Source organism: Pan troglodytes, chromosome 11 (genome assembly GCF_028858775.2).
Source record: "Pan troglodytes isolate AG18354 chromosome 11, NHGRI_mPanTro3-v2.0_pri, whole genome shotgun sequence".
Lineage (NCBI taxonomy): Eukaryota > Metazoa > Chordata > Mammalia > Primates > Hominidae > Pan > Pan troglodytes.
In genome coordinates this window covers 41,034,109-41,053,083 of record NC_072409.2, presented here as the reverse complement: position 1 = coordinate 41,053,083, position 18,975 = coordinate 41,034,109, and the positions used below count along the sequence as shown (strand labels likewise).

The 18,975-nt window shown below is 39.5% G+C and overlaps 1 protein-coding gene across 2 annotated transcripts in view; it reads left to right on the top strand.

Moving 5' to 3' along the window:
• The window catches only part of TDRD7 (tudor domain containing 7), an 84,004-nt gene that overhangs the window by 46,400 nt on the left and 18,629 nt on the right, over positions 1–18,975 (top strand). For both annotated transcript variants that reach the window (XM_520135.7, XM_003312194.5), the window contains 6 exons: positions 1,684–2,270; positions 6,350–6,536; positions 12,065–12,176; positions 13,801–14,003; positions 14,996–15,130; positions 16,880–16,966. In XM_520135.7, the coding sequence (XP_520135.1) occupies positions 1,684–2,270; positions 6,350–6,536; positions 12,065–12,176; positions 13,801–14,003; positions 14,996–15,130; positions 16,880–16,966 (1,311 nt within the window). The remainder of the gene's footprint in view (positions 1–1,683; positions 2,271–6,349; positions 6,537–12,064; positions 12,177–13,800; positions 14,004–14,995; positions 15,131–16,879; positions 16,967–18,975) is intronic.

The following is an 18,975-nucleotide window of genomic DNA, read 5'->3' as shown; positions in this document are numbered from 1 at the left end:
AACTATTTGTGTCCCTATGGCTTAAAATAAGGGACATAAACTGTGCCAATCATATAACATGCCATTTAGAGGGATCACAGAGTGCCAGCAGGAGACCATGACAGATTACAGGAGGTGCCATTAGACCTCTGCTTTCAGTGATGCTTTAGGCTTTCCAGGTGTGGAAGTTTTCCTCAGTCCTCAAAACTTAAGCATACATTGGTAAAAGTATGAAGAGGAAAACCTAATGTTTTATATTAATATCATTCACTTCCTATGTGATGTAGAATATGTAGTCAGACTAAAAGGAATTTTATTACCAAGTTGCCTATGTCTTTTAACTTGTCAAAACTCTTCTCTGATAACAAGATAGCACCTTCTTTCTTTGTACATAAATGTTTATGTTCACTCTTCCTAAGCATTGTATGGAGAGTGAAGTAAAAAGTCAGTGTTCTTTACTAATAAGCTACCTAACCAGCATACTTTAAAATTCTGTTCTTCTGGGTGGACCGTGGTTCATGTAAACTTGTAATTATTACCCTAAGGGGTTAAATTGCAGCTAAGGGGTAGGTAAAATAGGATCTGACAAAATAGAAATATTTTGGAAGGCAAGGAATTTTAACTTCAGTCTAATGGTCTCGTACAGGGTTCAAGAAACTGCTTTTGTAAAGGTCCATGGTAAATGTTTAGGCTCTGCAGGCCAAGAGCTGCAACTAACAGAAGCAGTCCCTCACAGTTATTCAACTGTGTCACTGTAGAGCAAAAGCAGCCAGAGAGAATATGTAAATAAATGAGCATGACTGTGTTCCAATAAAACTTTATGTATATTGAGTTTCATATACTTTTTGCAAGTTATGAAATAATTCTTTTGATTTTTTTTCTAGCATTTGAAAATATAAAAATCATTTTTTAGCCCATGAGCCATGAACTGCATTGGGCCATGCTCTAGTAGTAGAGCTGACCCCTGCTCTAGTAGTAGAAAGGCTTAAAACTCAGGGAGAAAAATTATGCCATACATCAATTTCTCTTCTCCTTCTTCTCTTACATAAAAATATGTCATCAAGCTGTGCCTCTCAGAAATGGCATGCAAATGAAATTCAAGATTGGATGACATACAAGTGCTAGGTATTTTTAATACTTGTTTGTTAGAGTGACAACACTTGCAGCTAAACTTTCTGCTGTGGTTGTTTTAAAACTGTACTTTATCTCTGGAGCATCTTTTTCTAAATAATGGAAAGCCAAGGGTTTTCTCAGGCTATTGCAAGAAGAAGAGAGATGGCACTCCTATTTTGTCTAAATATTTTCTAGTTTTCTTCCCAGTGGTTTATTCCTGACAGTTTTAATACCTTTTCACAACTTATTTTTAGTCAGTTTTGTAAGCTATTGTTTTGGATTTGGCAGAAACAACTAAATGAGAGTACGCGTTACAGGGCAGAGCACTTGTGATTTTCTAGGGCAGCTGGAGTCTCGATGCCGCACAAATGAATTTAATACTATTTTATTTTCCTTTTTATTTCTGAAATGTGGCTCATGTTATTTGCAGGTGGAGATAATGCATTAAAGTCCTAGCAATTGAAAAGAGTAAATCGTACACTTGATTAATTTGGAAACAGCATGACTCTCAAATTTAGAATGCATTAATGTGTTTGTGGGTTGTTTATAGTCACTGAAATATCTGTCATTTGCTTTATTTAAAAATTTCAGGTGGAGAAACCTTGCAGTGGTGGCCAAGATTTACTTCTTTATCCAGCTAAGAGAAAGCAGCTTTTGAGAAGTGAACTGGACACTGAGAAAGTACCTCTATCCCCACTACCTGGTCCCAAACAAACACCACCGTTGAAAGGGTATCCAACAGTTATGGCAGGAGACTTTAAAGAAAAAGTGGCAGACCTGCTGGTGAAATACACAAGTGGCCTTTGGGCCAGTGCACTTCCGAAAGCATTTGAGGAAATGTACAAAGTGAAATTCCCTGAGGATGCCTTAAAAAATCTTGCCTCACTTTCTGATGTATGCAGCATAGACTACATTTCTGGAAATCCCCAGAAGGCCATTCTCTATGCTAAACTTCCATTGCCCACTGACAAAATCCAAAAGGATGCAGGGCAAGCACATGGTGATAATGATATCAAGGCTATGGTTGAACAAGAGTATTTGCAGGTAGAAGAAAGCATTGCTGAAAGCGCTAATACCTTTATGGAGGACATAACAGTTCCTCCTTTAATGATTCCAACTGAAGCATCACCATCTGTATTGGTGGTTGAACTGAGCAACACAAATGAAGTGGTTATCAGGCAAGTTTCATTTTCTAATTCTTTAGGATTCTGATATACTTTTGTCACTTGTCTATTCTTCACATGGATGTTGAGGGTTAAAGGAAGAATAATATGGCCGGGTGCGGTGGCTCACACCTGTAATCCCAGCACTTTGGGAGGCCGAGGTGGGCGGATCACAAGGTCAGGAGATCGAGACCATCCTGGCTAACATGGCGAAACCCCGTCTCTACTAAAAATACAAAAAATTAGCAGGGCGTGGTGGCGGGTGCCTGTAGTCCCAGCTACTCGGGAGGCTGAGGCAAGAGAATGGTGTCAACTTGGGAGGTGGAGCTTGCAGTGAGCCAAGATTGCGCCACTGCACTCCAGCCTGGGCGAAAGAGCAAGACTCCATCTCAAAAAAAAAAAAGGATAACATATTCTTAGTTCTATAGAGTTATAGTGAGGCTTAATAATGTATTAATATTTGTTAATTGTTCAAAATATACAGCTATCCTAAGACTACTAATAGCTTTAAACATTGGAATGATAATATGAACTTGAAAAAAATATTCATGTCAAAAGCGTGATGGTAACTATATTATGTCAAAAGCAATACCTAGTTCGCAGAAAAGGCAAGTGCCCTACACACTGCATAATACTATTTATAATCTGGGACTATGTAGTATTTCCTAAAAGTAAAAATAGCTCAGAGCTGCTTTCCTTGTATAATACATCAGATTAGACCTTGGACCCAAAGGTGCTCTATTTATTTGAGTCTTTCAGTATCATTGCCTGAGAGGAGGTGTCATTGCCTAAGGCATCATTGCCTAGGTAGCTAACAATAACTAGAATAACAAAAAACAGTACAGCTCCAGGCACCTGTCTTGGACTTTTGGAGAAAATGCAGAATACGTGGAAAATATAGAAAGACTATAATTTGCAGTCTCCATTTGGGAAAAAGAATGGGAACCTATGTAGCTGAACCCCTGGAGGTACCAGTCCAGGGTGTGGCCATGGCTGGGCAGATCAGAAAAATGCTGAAGCAAACAGAATCTGGGCTCCTTCAACCAAATGGTCCTTTGGTTTGGGCTGTCCCTCCTCCAGAGACCCATAACTGAGATGGAAAAGCCCAAAGAAGAACCACAAAAAATAATTAGAATCCTTCAATGAAAGAAGAGCTCAAAAATTTAAAGCTCTTCCATTTGAACAAATGAAATCTGAGTAGATAATAGAGTGAACCTAGTATCTTCAGATGCTCAAACTAGAAGAACCTCCAGAAACTTTAGAGAGGATAAAGCTTTTATTCTAAGATGTGGTGTGGCCTGAAGATATAAATAGGTTGCTGAAGGCTAGAGGTCCCAATATGTTTCACTATTGTATTGAAGTAAAGGAAAGATATTGAAGGCCACATTACCACCTTTTACCATTTGACTATACTATAAAGAAACTTCCACGGCAGGATCCTTTGGTATCTGTAACCAGTAACTGTTGGTGCCATAGTCAGAGACCAAGCACCGGGCCAGACCAATCACATGGTTTCTGTTGTTCACACCAAGGTTTGTCAAGGATGATTATGTCCAGGGTCGTCAGATTATTTAAATACCTTATCCCAGTAGGAATTTAAATCCTGGAGTCAGCATTTTATGTGTTCAGCAGAGTGGCTGGCAACCAGCAAGCAAGATGGGTAATGTCTGCCATTAGGTTGACCTTAGGTTATTGGCTTCTGCCCTCCCCACAAGACTTTGCAAACCTCCACCAGACTGAACCCTGTTCTGTACTGGCATCTTCACCCAGGCAGGCAGTAGGCACTGGAAGCTGGATCTCTGGCTCATTAGGGCCTGGAGGGCACTATGGCAGAACCCTCATCTCAAATATGGGAATCCCTTGTCTCAGAAATTAACTTTGTAAAACTTTGTATTTAGGGCATCTCTAAATTGGCCTATCCATCATTCTTTGCCCCCCTTGCTCAGGTAATTTGAGGATAATATATGACCTCATTCTCGTCATTACCCACTGTCATACCAGCTGTAATGTCAGTCCTGCACTGTGCCTCATCCAACACCGTCCATCTTCCCCCTATCTGTGCAGCCCTCCTTCTCTCCTGGCTGCTTAAGAGAAGAGAAGCTGCCTGCAGATCCCAAGCCATTTCTCATCACCTTCCTCCCTTCTGGCAGGAGCCTGTGTTTGGCAGACCACCACATCAGGGCTGCAGCCCAGGCCTCTGCCAGTTGAGCACCCAGGGCTACATAGCAGCACTAGGGGGAGGCCCAGTGAGACTCTAGGTCCCAGCAAATGGGCACTCGGGTGCAGTTGCAGACCTTCTGGAGGACTTCAGAGCCAAGAGTGCAACTGCATTCAAGGCAGTGCCTTAGTATTTGCAAAGCTCAATACATTTAAATGATAGTAGCTGGCTCAGTGACACATACACATCCTCCCAACTACTCAGCAGGCTGAAGTGGGAGGATTGCTTGAGCCCAAGAGTCCAACCTAGGTAACATAGCAGTGAAACCCTGTCTCAAAAAAAAAATTAAACTATAAGAGTATGGCAAAGCTTCTGCAGCTATTTCTGAAGCCAATAATATGCACATAATATTTCATTTTAAAATAGCCATTGCACATGGTTTCCATTTTGTGTAGGACTTTCTGAGGTTTTTTTTTTTGTTTTTTTTTTTTTCCTCCTTGTAATGAATAGCTTGACTATGGCATCTTCTGCCCTGCTGATAATTACCAAGAATACATAGAAATAGTCCTAAAGGAACCATTTCTTAGAGCTGTACAGGCCTACTTGGAGCCTGGGTGAAACCTGGAACAATACAAAGAACAAGGTTCTTGTGGCATCTCCCCTGTCTCCTGGGCCAAGTGATGCTGGTGCTGTTAGAGTATAGCCTTCCAGCTAAAAAGGCTTCGATCCTATGGCTGGGACAGCTTCTCTTACATGACCCAAACTTGATATGCCAGGTTTTACACCCTAGAAGGAGACCCTGGACGAAATCATCTCTGAGGACTAAAGCGCAAGAAAACAGTAGCCTGTTTTGATAACATGAACTGGAACAAGGTGACCACAGTTGTCAACAGTAGAAAAGTGTAGAAAGGAATAAGGACATAATCCTGAAAAAAAATGTTTCTCAACAAGCATACAGTTTTAGAGACATTTGACTAGAATATGGTACCTCTTTTAAGGGTATCAGAAGTCAACATTTTGTTGTAATTTGCTCAAATTCTTTAATAAGTTTGGAGGGGGGGTGTCACGTTGTGTTTAGTGTACTTACAGCTTTGTTTTTTCTCTAGTAAAATTTCATTGCTTTTCAAAGCTTGACCCAGCCCTAGTTAGGTTAAAACTATGTTCTAGAGTCTCTTCTTAGTAATCTGTAAAGATTTCCAGCAGCCTTAGTCAAGATCCAGCGTCGACCCTCACTTCTCTGGCCTCCAGGCCTCCCTTGGTGTCTCCATTTTCCACGTCTCCTCTTCTCTCCCCTTCCTGACTTTTCTCAGCCTTGTCCTTCCTGAGGACACTATCGCTGCTTCCTGTTATGCCCTCTCGTTGTCTGGATTGCTCCACGTTTCCTTTGTTGTGGGATATGTTGGACCAAATATTTGCTGTGTTGTTTGGTGTGTGTTTTGTGCAATCTCCATTGTCCCTTATCTGAGAGGGAGTCTCACTCTGTCATCCAGGCTGGAGTGCAGTGGTGTGATCTTGGCTCACTGCAACCTGCAACTTCCACCTCCTGGGTTCAAGCGATTCTCCTGCCTTAGCCTCCCAAGTAGCTGGGACTACAGGCGCCCACCCCCACACCCAGCTAATTTTTGTATTTTTAGTAGAGATAGGATTTCACCATATTGGCCAGGCTGGTCTCAAACTTCTGACCTTGTGATCTGCCTGCCTCGGCCTCCCAGAGTGCTGGAATTACAGGTGTGAGCCACTGTGACCAGCCCCCTTATCTTCTTTTTCAAGAGATAAGTATTTCACTGAATACACGTTCTCCTCCCTGTTGATATAAGCAAGTCCGAGACTGGAACCAAAGATGGCAGCAGGGAAAAAAGAAGGACAAAAACGAATTCCTATTGCTTTTCTTCTTCTAGGTTACTTCATTTGCATTCTCTTCTTTTAACTGATTCAGGTATGTGGGCAAAGACTATTCTGCTGCTCAGGAATTAATGGAAGATGAGATGAAGGAATATTACAGTAAGAATCCTAAGATCACACCAGTCCAGGCTGTGAATGTTGGGCAGTTGCTGGCCGTAAATGCCGAGGAGGACGCCTGGTTACGGGCACAGGTCATCTCAACAGAAGAGAACAAAATAAAGGCAAGCACTGTTTACTTTGTCATAGCATTATGGATACAAATACCTTATTATTTTCCAAATGTAAATATTTTTTACATTTTTGAAATTTAAATGTTGTATCCTATAATTAAATGTAGTTTTCAATGGAAGTTGAAAAGATAATATCTGTAAAAGGTTATCCCTGTCAGCCTTTATATTCGTGGTAGTTATTATTATCTCAGAGTTTTAGTTAAAAAAATAAATTCCCCATGGGAATATTCATAACACATTATCCAATCAGGGAAAGACACTTCCTATTCCCAGGGGATGTATAATGAATACTGACCAGATCTCTGTGGGCCTCTTATCAAGGCCAGTACTTCGGAGTGAGGGAAGCCATACAGACCAAAGGAGACAATTCTTCTTCTCCCTCTTCTATAGCCAAGACACAGGTCCTTCTCCACAGCTGCTCCCAGCGTAGCTCTCTCCACCCTCTTGAAAAGGCCAGTGGGCCCGTTTGCCACTTGCTTCCATCAGCAGACTCTTCTGGGCTTGGCTACATTCGTGGATATCAGCCTCTGCCCTTTGCCTCTTCATACCGTCAATGCAGAGACCAAGAAGCACAGTTTCCCTGAGAGCGGTAGTGTCTCAGGGCCTTGGAACACCCAAATAACATGCAGAGAAATTAGGTATTAGCTCCGTGTGCTGTGTGGTCAGTTGTACTAGTGTATTTTTAATGTGTTACTTCTTTCTATCTTGGTGGAAGCTGTGTGTCTATTTGGAATTTATCCTTTGAATAATGGGCCTGCTACTTGATAGAGAATTTGGAGGGAGAGAAAGTCTTTTCTTTCTCGATTGTTAAGATGTCTCCCTTCCCTAAAGGGAAATGCACTTTAAGACTTGGGTTCATTTCTGTCCTTCATGATGGGAAGGACACTGTGTAGAAGGGTGACCCTAGTTCCCCACTTCTATAGTCCCTTGTATTTATACAGAGCGCTCTTGGACTGTGAGGGGAATATATCTAAGATCTTTTGGTTTACTCTAGATTTTGCAAGCAGGGAAATATGTTTCTATTTCTGCAGCCTCTGTTCCACAATACAAAACCTTATTCCATGTGCCACTATCAGCCGCCAGCCAGTAATCCTGTACGTGTCATTGAGTGCAAATGACCAGTCCCTGAACACAGGCTTAAGTCCATCAGTTACTGGCCACTGAACCCTAGCTACAAGTGGGAGTTAGGAGGTCAGAAAGGGATACTGCTGTTTCTTAGCAGGTTGCTCAATAGGAGAGGCCCTGACCCTCTCCAGAAGTAAGCTCACCCAACCACCCAGCCACCCTTTCCCATTTGCAGAGGCATTTAGGAAATTCCTCAGCTGAATCTACAGAGGCACAAATTTTAAGTAATTTGACTGACTTTAAAAATCTGAAAATTGGAAAATAGTTTGCCAGTTTCTTACGAACACTTACCATATGACCCCTAAGGCCCACAAGGTGTCTTGTACATACATGTGTGTTGCAGCATTATTATTAATAGCCCCAAACTGGACACAGCCCAAATGTTCATCAACAGGTGAATCATAAAAACAAATTATAGTTTATTCATGTAGTAGAACACTGTTAACAATACAAAGGAATTAACTACTGATAAAAATAGTTTCATGGACAAACCTCACAGATTTTGTGCTGAGCAAAAGAAGCCAGGCACAAGAGAGTAATGTATGATTTCATGTAAATGATGTCTAAGAGCAGGTAAAATTCATCTGCAGTGATAGAAATCAGATCAGTGGTTGCCTGGGACAGGAGGTGGAGGGGGGCTAATTGCAAAGGGCAAAAGGAGACTTTTTGGGGTGGTGTAAATGGTCTATATGTTTATTATGGTGATGATTATATGGATGTATACATTGATCAAAGCCCATCAAACTGTATTGTAAACAGGTATCTTTTATTCAGTGTAAATTATACTTGGATAAAGTTTGAAACCTGAAAGAAGCTAAGGACCACGATGGTCACTGGACCAAAGGAGAACACAGGGCTTGGGCACTAGTCCTGAGTCTGCCTGTATTTGGGTGTGTGTCTTTGGTCAAGTCCCTCCATTCCTCTGGGTCTCTAGTTGATAGGAGATAACTATCCCTAAATGTTCCTAGATAAACTTCTGTTTCCTGGCCATTTCACTCCCCCAGCCCTTAGGAAGTTCAACAAAAGCTAAGCTATTTTGAGGCACAGAGATTTCTTATGAAGAGAAGAATCATACGTAAATCCTAGTGACACATTAACAGTGTAACAATATTTACAATAAATAATGCAGATATTCCACAAGGATATCTCCCAGTCTGAAGTCTATAGGGCAGTCACTTTCTTTCCTCCCTCCCTCCTTCTACTTTGGGAATTCAGGCTCTCGTGTCAGATAGAACTGAGTCTCAGCTTTGCCATTTCTAGCTGTGTGGCCTTAGGAAAGTTATTTAACTTCCCTGATTGCTTGTCTGTAAATTCAGACACTCTCATCCTGTTGTATATACCTGATACACTTTTTCACTTTTTACTGGAGCCAAGAACAAAACATACAAGTCCTTGTTCTCAAGAAGCTTACATTCTAGTGAGAAGAGAGAGATGACAAGCATACAGTAAACACACAAAACAATTTTAGTACAATGAAGGAAATAACCAATAAAGGAAATAACTATGATAGAAAATAACTCTGAAGCAAGAGATAGGCAGAGTGATGTGATCTCATTTAGATGCTTCAGAAATCATTCTGGGACTGTTGTGGGGGAATGGATTGTATTATAGTAGGGCACAGAAGGAAAGTAATACTGGTTAGGTGGCTGTTGTAATAGCCAGCTACCTTGTAACCTGGATTAGTGAACATGGAGGTAGTGGAAGAGATTCAGGATATATTTGGAGGTAGAACTGGCAGGACACTGACCTGTTGGAAGTGGATGGTAAGCAAAAGAGAAGATTCAAGATAAGCTACTGGGTTTGGGGCTTGAGCAGTTGACTAGATATTGGTGCCATTTGTTGAAATTGGGAAGTCAGAGAGAAAAACCATTGTGGAGAACAATTGAGAATTTCATAGGACCTGCTAGGTTTGAGAATAGCTATCAGATGTCACATGGATGAATTTGGAGCTCAGGGAGCAGTTAGGACTGGAGATGTGTCAGGTTGGGAGGCATCAGCATATAGGTGCTATGTGAAATCACAGGACAAGATGAGATCCCCTAGAGAGAGAATACACGTAGAGAGGAGGAGGGGCCTGGGCCCAGGTCCTGAAACCCTTCAGTATTTACATGGAGGCATAAGGGGAGCAGAAAAGCCTGTAAAGATGGCCAAAGAAGAAAAACCAAGAGAGTGGTGTCACAGAAGCCAGAAAAAGAAAGCGTCTCATGAAGAAGGGAGTGACCAGCCTCGTCACTGCTGCTGAGAATTATGGGCTGGATGTGAAGAATAAAAAAGGTAGCTCGGTATTTTGTGCAGTAGCAAGCTCTTGGGACAGCGGTGATTGTAGCAATCCGGGCCTGAACTTGTTCCCCACATCCCCTTGAAGCTGACAGAGATGATTTCTCCCTTTATTTGGAGAAACCCCAGCTACTTAGCACCAGTCTTGCTTCGCTTGAATTGAACTTTGTCTGGTGGTAAGTACTGATTCCTTCCTTGCTTTCCCTGTCAGATCCTTGGTGAGTAGGAGAAACAGGAGATGCGGTCACCCGATGAGGCTGGTGCCAGTTTGGCCTGACCCAGGCCCACATCCCAGGGGAGTCTGCTGGGTGATAGGTAGTGCTGGGAGACCTTTGGCCACTTGATGGTGCCAGAGAACCAGGAATGGACTGCGGCCTTATGCCACATTATGTGACTACTGGCCCTGATCCCAGGACATTAGAGAGAGAGAGACTACTGAGCCCTCACAGAGCAAAGGACACAGAGCAGAGTGTGGTGAGAGTCACACTGGCCAATGCATGGACAAGTGTTTTATAAACTGCAGTTGCCATACAAACGTGTATGATTAAAAACAAGAAAAGAAGCTACAAACAGTTCAGAAACACTTTCTTTTGAGGCTTTGGAGCAGTTATTCTTTAATCTGTTCTTGTGCTAAGAATACATTCTGAATTTCCCAGGAGTCATGATTTCACATGCTATGTCCTATTGTCAGACCACGTTACCTCCATTTTGGGCCTGGGAAGAACAGAATCTAAGTTGTAGGTGGTGATAGCTATTAAAGGAAATGAGAGCTGCCTGACTCCTGAGGCCTATGAGAAGCAAAAGCAGGTGCTAATTTAGGATTGGAGAAATAGACTTGTGCACTTAAATGGCCAGCTGCCTGACATGCAGCCCTACCAGCGATCTAGGCCTAAGTCAGTGTTGAGTCAGATGTGGATTCTAAGAGATGGTCTTTCTGATACAAGGTAGACAGGCCCCACAGGCCCGCTTATCACATGGCCAAGGAAAGGAGTTAGTGGTGTCTTCTGCTTTTTTCCCTTAGATTCTCTGCTGGGGAGGGTTTTTGTTTCGTGTGTTTAGTACCATAATCTAGGTACTAAGAAGCTGGCCTGTGGACTTTATTTTCAGGGAGGCAGTGAAAGGAACCTACCTCATGTTACTTGGTATTAAGGCCAAGACTTTGCCCTGGTGTTTGTTGTTTTGTTTGCTTTGTTTCTTTCAATAACCATCATCTCCTTTAATTAGAGATGCATATTAGGTTTTCAACATTTCCCTTAGATTCTTAGTTATTCTAAACCATAGCTTAATGTTTCTAGATTTTTATTTTTCTCAAAAAAAGGCTTTGTGTTTATATAATCCTTTTAAACTGAAGATTCTATCAGTATTCTTAAAAATAATATCCAGGCTCTTAACAGTCTGTGCTAATGGTGAGGAAAAGTTGTGCAGGTTTCTGCAAACACAGACCTCTGTTCAGCAGACTTAGGGCCTTTTGCTGAGCTGAAAGAAGACCTAACCCAGCTTCACACCCTTAAAAAAAATAGGTACGCCTGTTTTTTAGTTTAGAATTCCATGTTGTTCAGCAGTGATACCATTGTTGTCATTGATGAAGCATCTCGGTCCCTGGAAGCACAGTAGCTGAGAATAGCCATCACAAATGCTGCTTTGGGGATTTAGAATCTGATAAATACCACAAGGATGATGCCTGCCATAGAAACAAATACTGCTGTCCAGGGAACGGGTGGAAATGTGTAACTCAAAAAAGAATAAGCTGATATAGGCATTATGATATTAATGAAAGCACCAAAGGGGAGGGGAGCAGAGTTGGCAGAACCAGGTAGATAGGCTGCTGAAAGACTGGCGACAGCAAGGTGGCAGGGCTGAGCAGTCTTGTTCTTCCCATTGAAGGGGTAGGGTGAGGTAGAAGACTGGGACCTGGAACCAGGACCCCTGGTTTCCTTGGTCTCAGCTCCAGCCTTTCTCTTCTGTGGTAAGTCAGGGGCACCTCCTCAGCTTTTTCCAGGTGCCACTCTGCCACTCAGCTTGCTGATCATGGAATAAGATTGAGCCAATTAAGTGTATCAAATGAATTTTTTAAAGAGAGGATAAAGAACTAAACATTCTGTTTTTTTAATCATTAGGTATGCTATGTTGACTATGGTTTTAGTGAAAATGTTGAAAAAAGCAAAGCATACAAATTAAACCCGAAGTTTTGTTCACTCTCATTTCAAGCTACAAAATGTAAGCTTGCAGGTAAGAGGAACTTTTTTAAAAACTCTCTCCATTTCAATAGGTTGTTACCACTGTACATTTGGATAGTTGAATCCTAAAATGGACTAAGTATCTCATGTTATAATGTGTTACTTCTTGAAAGGTTTAAATTCATGTCGAATGTATTCTTTATAAGATACCATTATAAAAATGTTATGTTTTTATATTTTGTGTTATATATAAAAACGTATTATAATTTCTTATAAAAGTGTCAACCATCTTAAAGGGATTTTTCTTGTTCTAACTGCCCTAGTAACAATTGATAGAGGCCCTGTTTCATGACATTTGATCAGTTTCAATATGTTGTTCAGCATGTTGTGAGGTGACTCGCAGCCCCTTTCCCACTGAGATGGACTGTGGTGATACTGTGAGGGTGTGACTGACACACCCTCATGTGCCCAAGCATGGGTTTGATCACAGGTCACATGCAGTTTTTGGCATAGTAGATGTATCATTGTTCTTTTCCTTCCTCCTAAAGGAAACAGAGGAATCCACCTGTATGAGAGTGCCATGTAGGGATAAACTTAAAGGACAGATGACACATTGGTCATGTTCGTGATAAGGAAAGGCATTGAAATATGCACCATGCCGGGGGGGGACTTGAGCCAGATGCAGAAAATGATCATAATTATTTCATGAAAATTAGTACTCTGAAGAAATGCCTCCTTCCCGGTGGGATGAATTCTTATGTCACAGGAGCTGGGTTTGACTCTTATCTGTGAGATTAACCTGAAGAAATTTTAAAAACTTGTTAACAACTTTTAGAAGTTGGTGTTGGAAAGAATGTATCAAGGGCATAGGACAGGATTTAGGGTGTTGAAATTAAATGTTTGAGAAAAGTTCAAAGTTATATGTCTGGAGAACAGAACAAGAAGAAGAAAAAAACTCGGAGGAGTCTGAATTTTAGCTTGTGGATTTAAAGTAGAAAAATATGGAAATAGGCATTATAGTACCATTGGGGGAATATGAGCTAGTTTTAATTCATTTAATACATTAACTTAGAATTGTCATATATGTTATGTGGAACGATAATTTTCTAAGAATTTAAAGAGTAGTTGGACTACAACAAAATTCATCTAATACCTGTGTTAAACACTACTTAATCTGTCTTTGATAAATCAGAAGGTTCTTTGGTATCCTAAGGGTCAATAAAAAAGAAACAATAGTGGTTGTCTCAATTTCCAATAAATGTGTGTTCATTTTATAAGAAAAATAATTGTATATATGTAGGAAGTGCATTACAAACATATGACTGGAAGACATAATTGATGGCTTCTCATATGTGTTAGTTTTTTGGTTTTAAATATGTGTTCATGTATAAAGTGAAGACTGTTTCTCCCAAGGTAGAAATTCTGATTGATTATCCGTTTCTCTGCTTGTTTTAAGATTGCCTGCCTTAGTGTATCATTCAAAAGGGCGTTTACATTATATTTTTTTAAAACCTAAGAGGTAAGATAAAGATTGTAAAACAAAGCTTTCATATAAAATTTAATAATTTTGCAGTAGGCTTATAATTTTAATAATGGTCAAAACAGACACAATCCATCTATTCATCTTGAAATGATTTTTCTAATTAAGTAGAAATTAAAAGTTCAATATTTTTCAGGCTTGGAAGTCCTAAGCGATGACCCTGATCTAGTGAAGGTGGTTGAATCTTTAACTTGTGGAAAGATCTTTGCAGTGGAAATACTTGACAAAGCTGACATTCCACTTGTTGTTCTGTACGATACCTCAGGAGAAGATGATATCAATATCAATGCCACCTGCTTGAAGGCTATATGTGACAAGTCACTAGAGGTTCACCTGCAGGTACCACTGTGATCACTGTTGTTGCTTGTTACACATTTTGTATGAGAGAAAAATCACCAGAATATTATACATTTTAGGCTAACAATTGATAGAGACAGATTACGTTTACATTGAGGGGAAAAAAGGAGGGAGTGGGGCTAGAAGGGAAAAAAGTACCAAAATGTTCAGAGTAATTGTTTCTTAGGAACTGGATTTTTTATTTTCCATTTCCTGCAATGAGCATCTATTGATTTTATATGAGATTATTTTGTAAAGATAATAAGGAAAAATAACACAAAAGAAGGGAAAATTGGGTCCACGAAGATGTTGATTATTAGCTTTAACTTTTTTTAATGTGAAGAACATAAATGCCCCAAAAGAAGGAAGCCTTTAAATAAATTATAGAATATCTACCCAAGATAGGATGAGATGTTAAAAATGGTCATTTTAAAGATTTCATAGAAACAATGAGAAAACTTCTGTTTTAATAAGTAGAACCACTGTGAATGTCTTTATTATGGTTTGACTAAAAATGGGTAAAATTGAATATTTACTTTGATTATGGTTTTTTAAAATTACTCAAATTCATATGACCTCTGGACACAGGTTAGAAAGTAGACTGATGATGGATTTGATTTTGTGAGAGTTTATTTTCACTTCTGTTAATGTTACAAAACATGGTTTATGTAATTCTTTTTCTAAATAAATGGGGAGAAAATAAACCAACATTAAAGATAGTCTTGGCCTTTCAGACAATGGAGTATGGGAATGTATGCACAATGTCTATTTTGTGCTTGGCATAAATGATATTGGACATTTCTTTTAAAAAGAAAAGAATCCAAATTAGTTTTGTACATTTAAGCTATAAATTGCATTTCATCTTACATATACTCTAACTTAAAGATTTTAAAATGCAAAGACTTGTTATGGGATGTTTAGGTAGATACCCTTTAGGTAGGTAAGAGCTGCATTCTGCTCTCAAGCATTCACGAGGTATCCTTTGTCTGTTATAGGTTGATGCCATGTACACAAATGTCAAAGTAACTAATATTTGCTCTGATGGGACACTCTACTGCCAGGTGCCTTGTAAGGGTCTGAACAAGCTCAGTGACCTTCTACGTAAGATAGAGGACTACTTCCATTGCAAGGTATAGCAGAACCTCTTCTGCCTCTAAAATTAGCCCTAAAATTACAAGCAAGAGTAATTTACTAAATTGCATAAGTATGAACAATTTTTTTTGTATGAACGATTTTTTAGTAGTCTGAAATGGAATCTCTAGAATAGTAGGTAAAGAGCTCCAGACTTCAGAGCTTTAAAAGAAAAACACAACACTAGTTTCTGCAATGTAAAACGAAGATAGCAATAGTGTGTACCCTATAGGATTGTCCTGAGGACACTGTGCCTGGCATGTAGTCAGTGCACAGCAATCGGTAGATGTGTTATTTATAACATGCAGTTGATGATGCCACAGTGCAGCTGCCTGTGACTGTCTGCTAGAGCCAGCTGACTCTTCTGCCTTAGGCAAGGAGAAACCTTGGAATTTAGGAGGATAATAAAACTTTCCTCCTTAGTTCTGCCTTCATCTTCCTCCTTAGCCATCACTCCTTGAGCTCTTTATGGACCCTGAGAACCTGCCACCTGATGATTTGGTTCTGCAGTTCAAATTGTATTAATAAGCTCCTTATCCTTTAATTCTACTATTTTTTTCTGAATCGAGCTCTGTAGAGGTTTTATTGTGCTTTAAGTTTCTAAAATGGTTTCCTTACCTCCATTAGGACATTATGGTCATATTTCACAATATGCTGTGGTTTCCAAATCACTAAACCCTACTGCCACTTCTGCCCTTACCCCCTCGTCCCTGGAAGTGAACTCTTCCTTCTAACCCACAAAGCACATCAGGCACCTCAGGGCATTCATATTCAGGTTTATATTTTAGCTATTTGGGTACTTATTTGCCTTTCTAGACCGTATGCTTCTTGAGGGCATAGACTGTGCCTTACCAATTTTCTGCATCCCTTACAGTATCTAATCTAGTGTCTTATGTAGAATAGGTATGCCAAAATATGTGCCGAATCAGCTTAAACCCGCATTCAAAGTACAGTCTGGAATTGAGACATTCCTATAGCTTTATCTTGTTCTGTGTTACAGAGGTTTAATTTTAAGTCTATCTTTGAAAAATCTGAAACCCCCAGCCTGGCTGACTCTAGTGACTCATTTGTATGGATGTTGTCCTTATAACCTTTGGTGGTGAAAAGGACTCGATATTTCCTACTGCACTCGTAACCTAAGTGAGACATTGCCTTTGGGGAGAGTAGAAACACACACCCTGAACAGAAAGAGACCATGGACAGGTACCCCCAACTTCAAACTACAGCAGAAGAGGAAGATGAGGAGACTTCATCTTTACAGCTGTGATTTGTTGGTATTTAACTGGCACTGACATACATATTTGTGGTGATAACATTTCTTTGTTTTGGAATTAAAATGTTATCTTTGCATCTAAATGTGAAGAGATGAAAAGAATAGGCCCACAGACAGCTCTCGCAACCTCCTCACTGTTCTCCTTTTTGTCAGATTCAACACCTCTCTTCATGTGTAACTGATGGAGCCAGTGCCTAAGTGAATCATAATGATCTTATGCTAATGTTTTTAGACATGTTAACAATGCTGATTTATGGGCCATGTGCATGTAGGGAGAGTAAACTACTGATGTCAACAAATGTATGAGTAACAAGACAAAAGTTTTATAACCCTGTGTGTTTGCTGCATCCATTGCTGGAAGTCTGACTACATGTCGGTTAAGTCTGCCAGTGCCACAGCGATCTGTTTTTCTAATGGTGTAGCAATATGCTCTTTGCTAAGAGTAATAAGAGTATCATGCATTTCTGTTTTGCAGCACATGACCTCTGAGTGCTTTGTTTCATTACCCTTCTGTGGGAAAATCTGCCTCTTCCATTGCAAAGGAAAATGGTTACGAGTAGAGGTAAAAATCAGTCACTTGGCTTTTTAATCTTAACTTATTGTGAAATATTTCAAATATACACATAGGTTTTTTAAAAAATTGAATAAATACTCACAGACTCATCGTCAGTTTATGAAATAAAACATGACCAGTATGGTTGAAATTTCCTGGTTGAAGTTATGGTCGAAGAAAGTTTACATCTCCTTTCTTCTGCCTCCACCCCAGTTTCATTTGTGTTTTTCTCATTCTTACTTGTTTATATTCTTACTGTATTTGTACTTGTAGATACACACTTTTACTATATATTTTTTATATTTAAATAGTGGAAATATATTAATGAATATGTGTATATAATATAAAGGCAAATGAATAAGTGTAACTAAATGAATAAATATTTTCAAACTTTATATAAGTTGTAAGAGGTATTGGTCATGCTTTTTCATTCATTATGTTTGTGAGATTCATTCATGTTGATGTGTGCAGCTGTAGTTCATCTATTTTTACTGCTGTATGATTCAACACTATTAATATGCCAACGTTATCACTCCATCTTCCTGATGATGGATATTTAGATTGTTCCTAATTTTTTGAACCTTCCTGTCTGTGTCTTCCAGGGTACATACATAGGAATGGAGTTTCTAGGTATTGGGAATGCATATCTTCAATTTTACTAGATCTTGCTTAATTGCTCTCCAAAGTTGCCTTCCATTGAGAGTATATTCCTTTAAGAACTGTGGCTTCATGAGGCAGTGTCAGATCCTCCCTGCCTCCTGCCTGGATCTAAGGCCATGTCTCCTGCCCAAGACAATTTTGGCTTTAAAGTTCACATACTCTTCTATTTCTAGTCACTAACAATTGTCTTATTTTCTTGCAAGCTCAGTTACGAACTTGAAAGGAGTTTTGTTGTGGTTTATCTTGCGTTTCTATATGTTTTTAAAAAGGCAGGTTTTGGATTTTTGTGGTTGCTTTCCCTCCCTCTCTTCATCTAGTTTGAGGTGGCACACACCTATAATCCCAGCACTTTGGGAGGCCAAGGCGGGAGGATCACTTGATGTCAGGAGTTTGAGACCAGCCTGGTCACAATAGTGACATACCATCTCTACAAAACCAAAAAGAAAAAAAAAAAAACTAAAAAAAAAAAAAATTAAGAAAAAAACATTGGCTTGATTTTTTTTTTCTTTTTTTTCTTTGATACAGAGGTTCTTAACCTAGATGCAAGGACCTCAACTTTCAGGGGGGTCCCTCAACCCTCCTGGAATTGTATGCAAATTGTGTGTGTGCTTGTATTATATATTTTGGGGGAAAAGTATGCATAATTTTGTAAGATTCTCAAAGCAACCCCCAAAAGGTAAGAATCGTTGCTTTATTGAATTTTTTAAATGCTGCACAGCAACATTTTGATAACTTAATTGAATTGATTTTTTTCATTATTTAAATAAAACTTGGTCATGTCTACTTTAATGAGAGTAGCAGTTTTGAAGTAATTATTGCTATTAATGTGAATGTATGTCAGAAGGCTGAAATCTCAGGTCATATGACCAAGGGGTATGTGCCTAGGTATAAACTTCAAAAACATGACTCGTTGAAAAGATCATGGCATTCTTCAGATCTTAAAGTTCTGTGTGATTTAATTTAAAATATATAAGTGTATGCATACTAACTTTTTCAACTTTTTATTTTGAAATAATTTTCCTTTTTTACAAGTTGCAAAAATAGCACAAAGAGGTCTCATTGGCCTTTTACCTTCGCAAATGTTAACATCTATATAACCATTGCATAATTATCAAAGCCAGGAAATTGACATTAATACAAAACCATTAGTTAATCCACAGAACATACATTTCCCAAATTGTCCCACAAAGTACTTTTTCTGCTCCAGCATACAATCTGGATCCCACATTGTCTTTAGTTGTCATGTCTTCTTAGTATACTCCAGCCTGGCAGTTACTCAGCCTTTCTTTGCTATTCCTGACTTTTTGAAGAATAGCATTATGTTGTAAAGTATCTCACAATTTGAGTATCTTCATGTT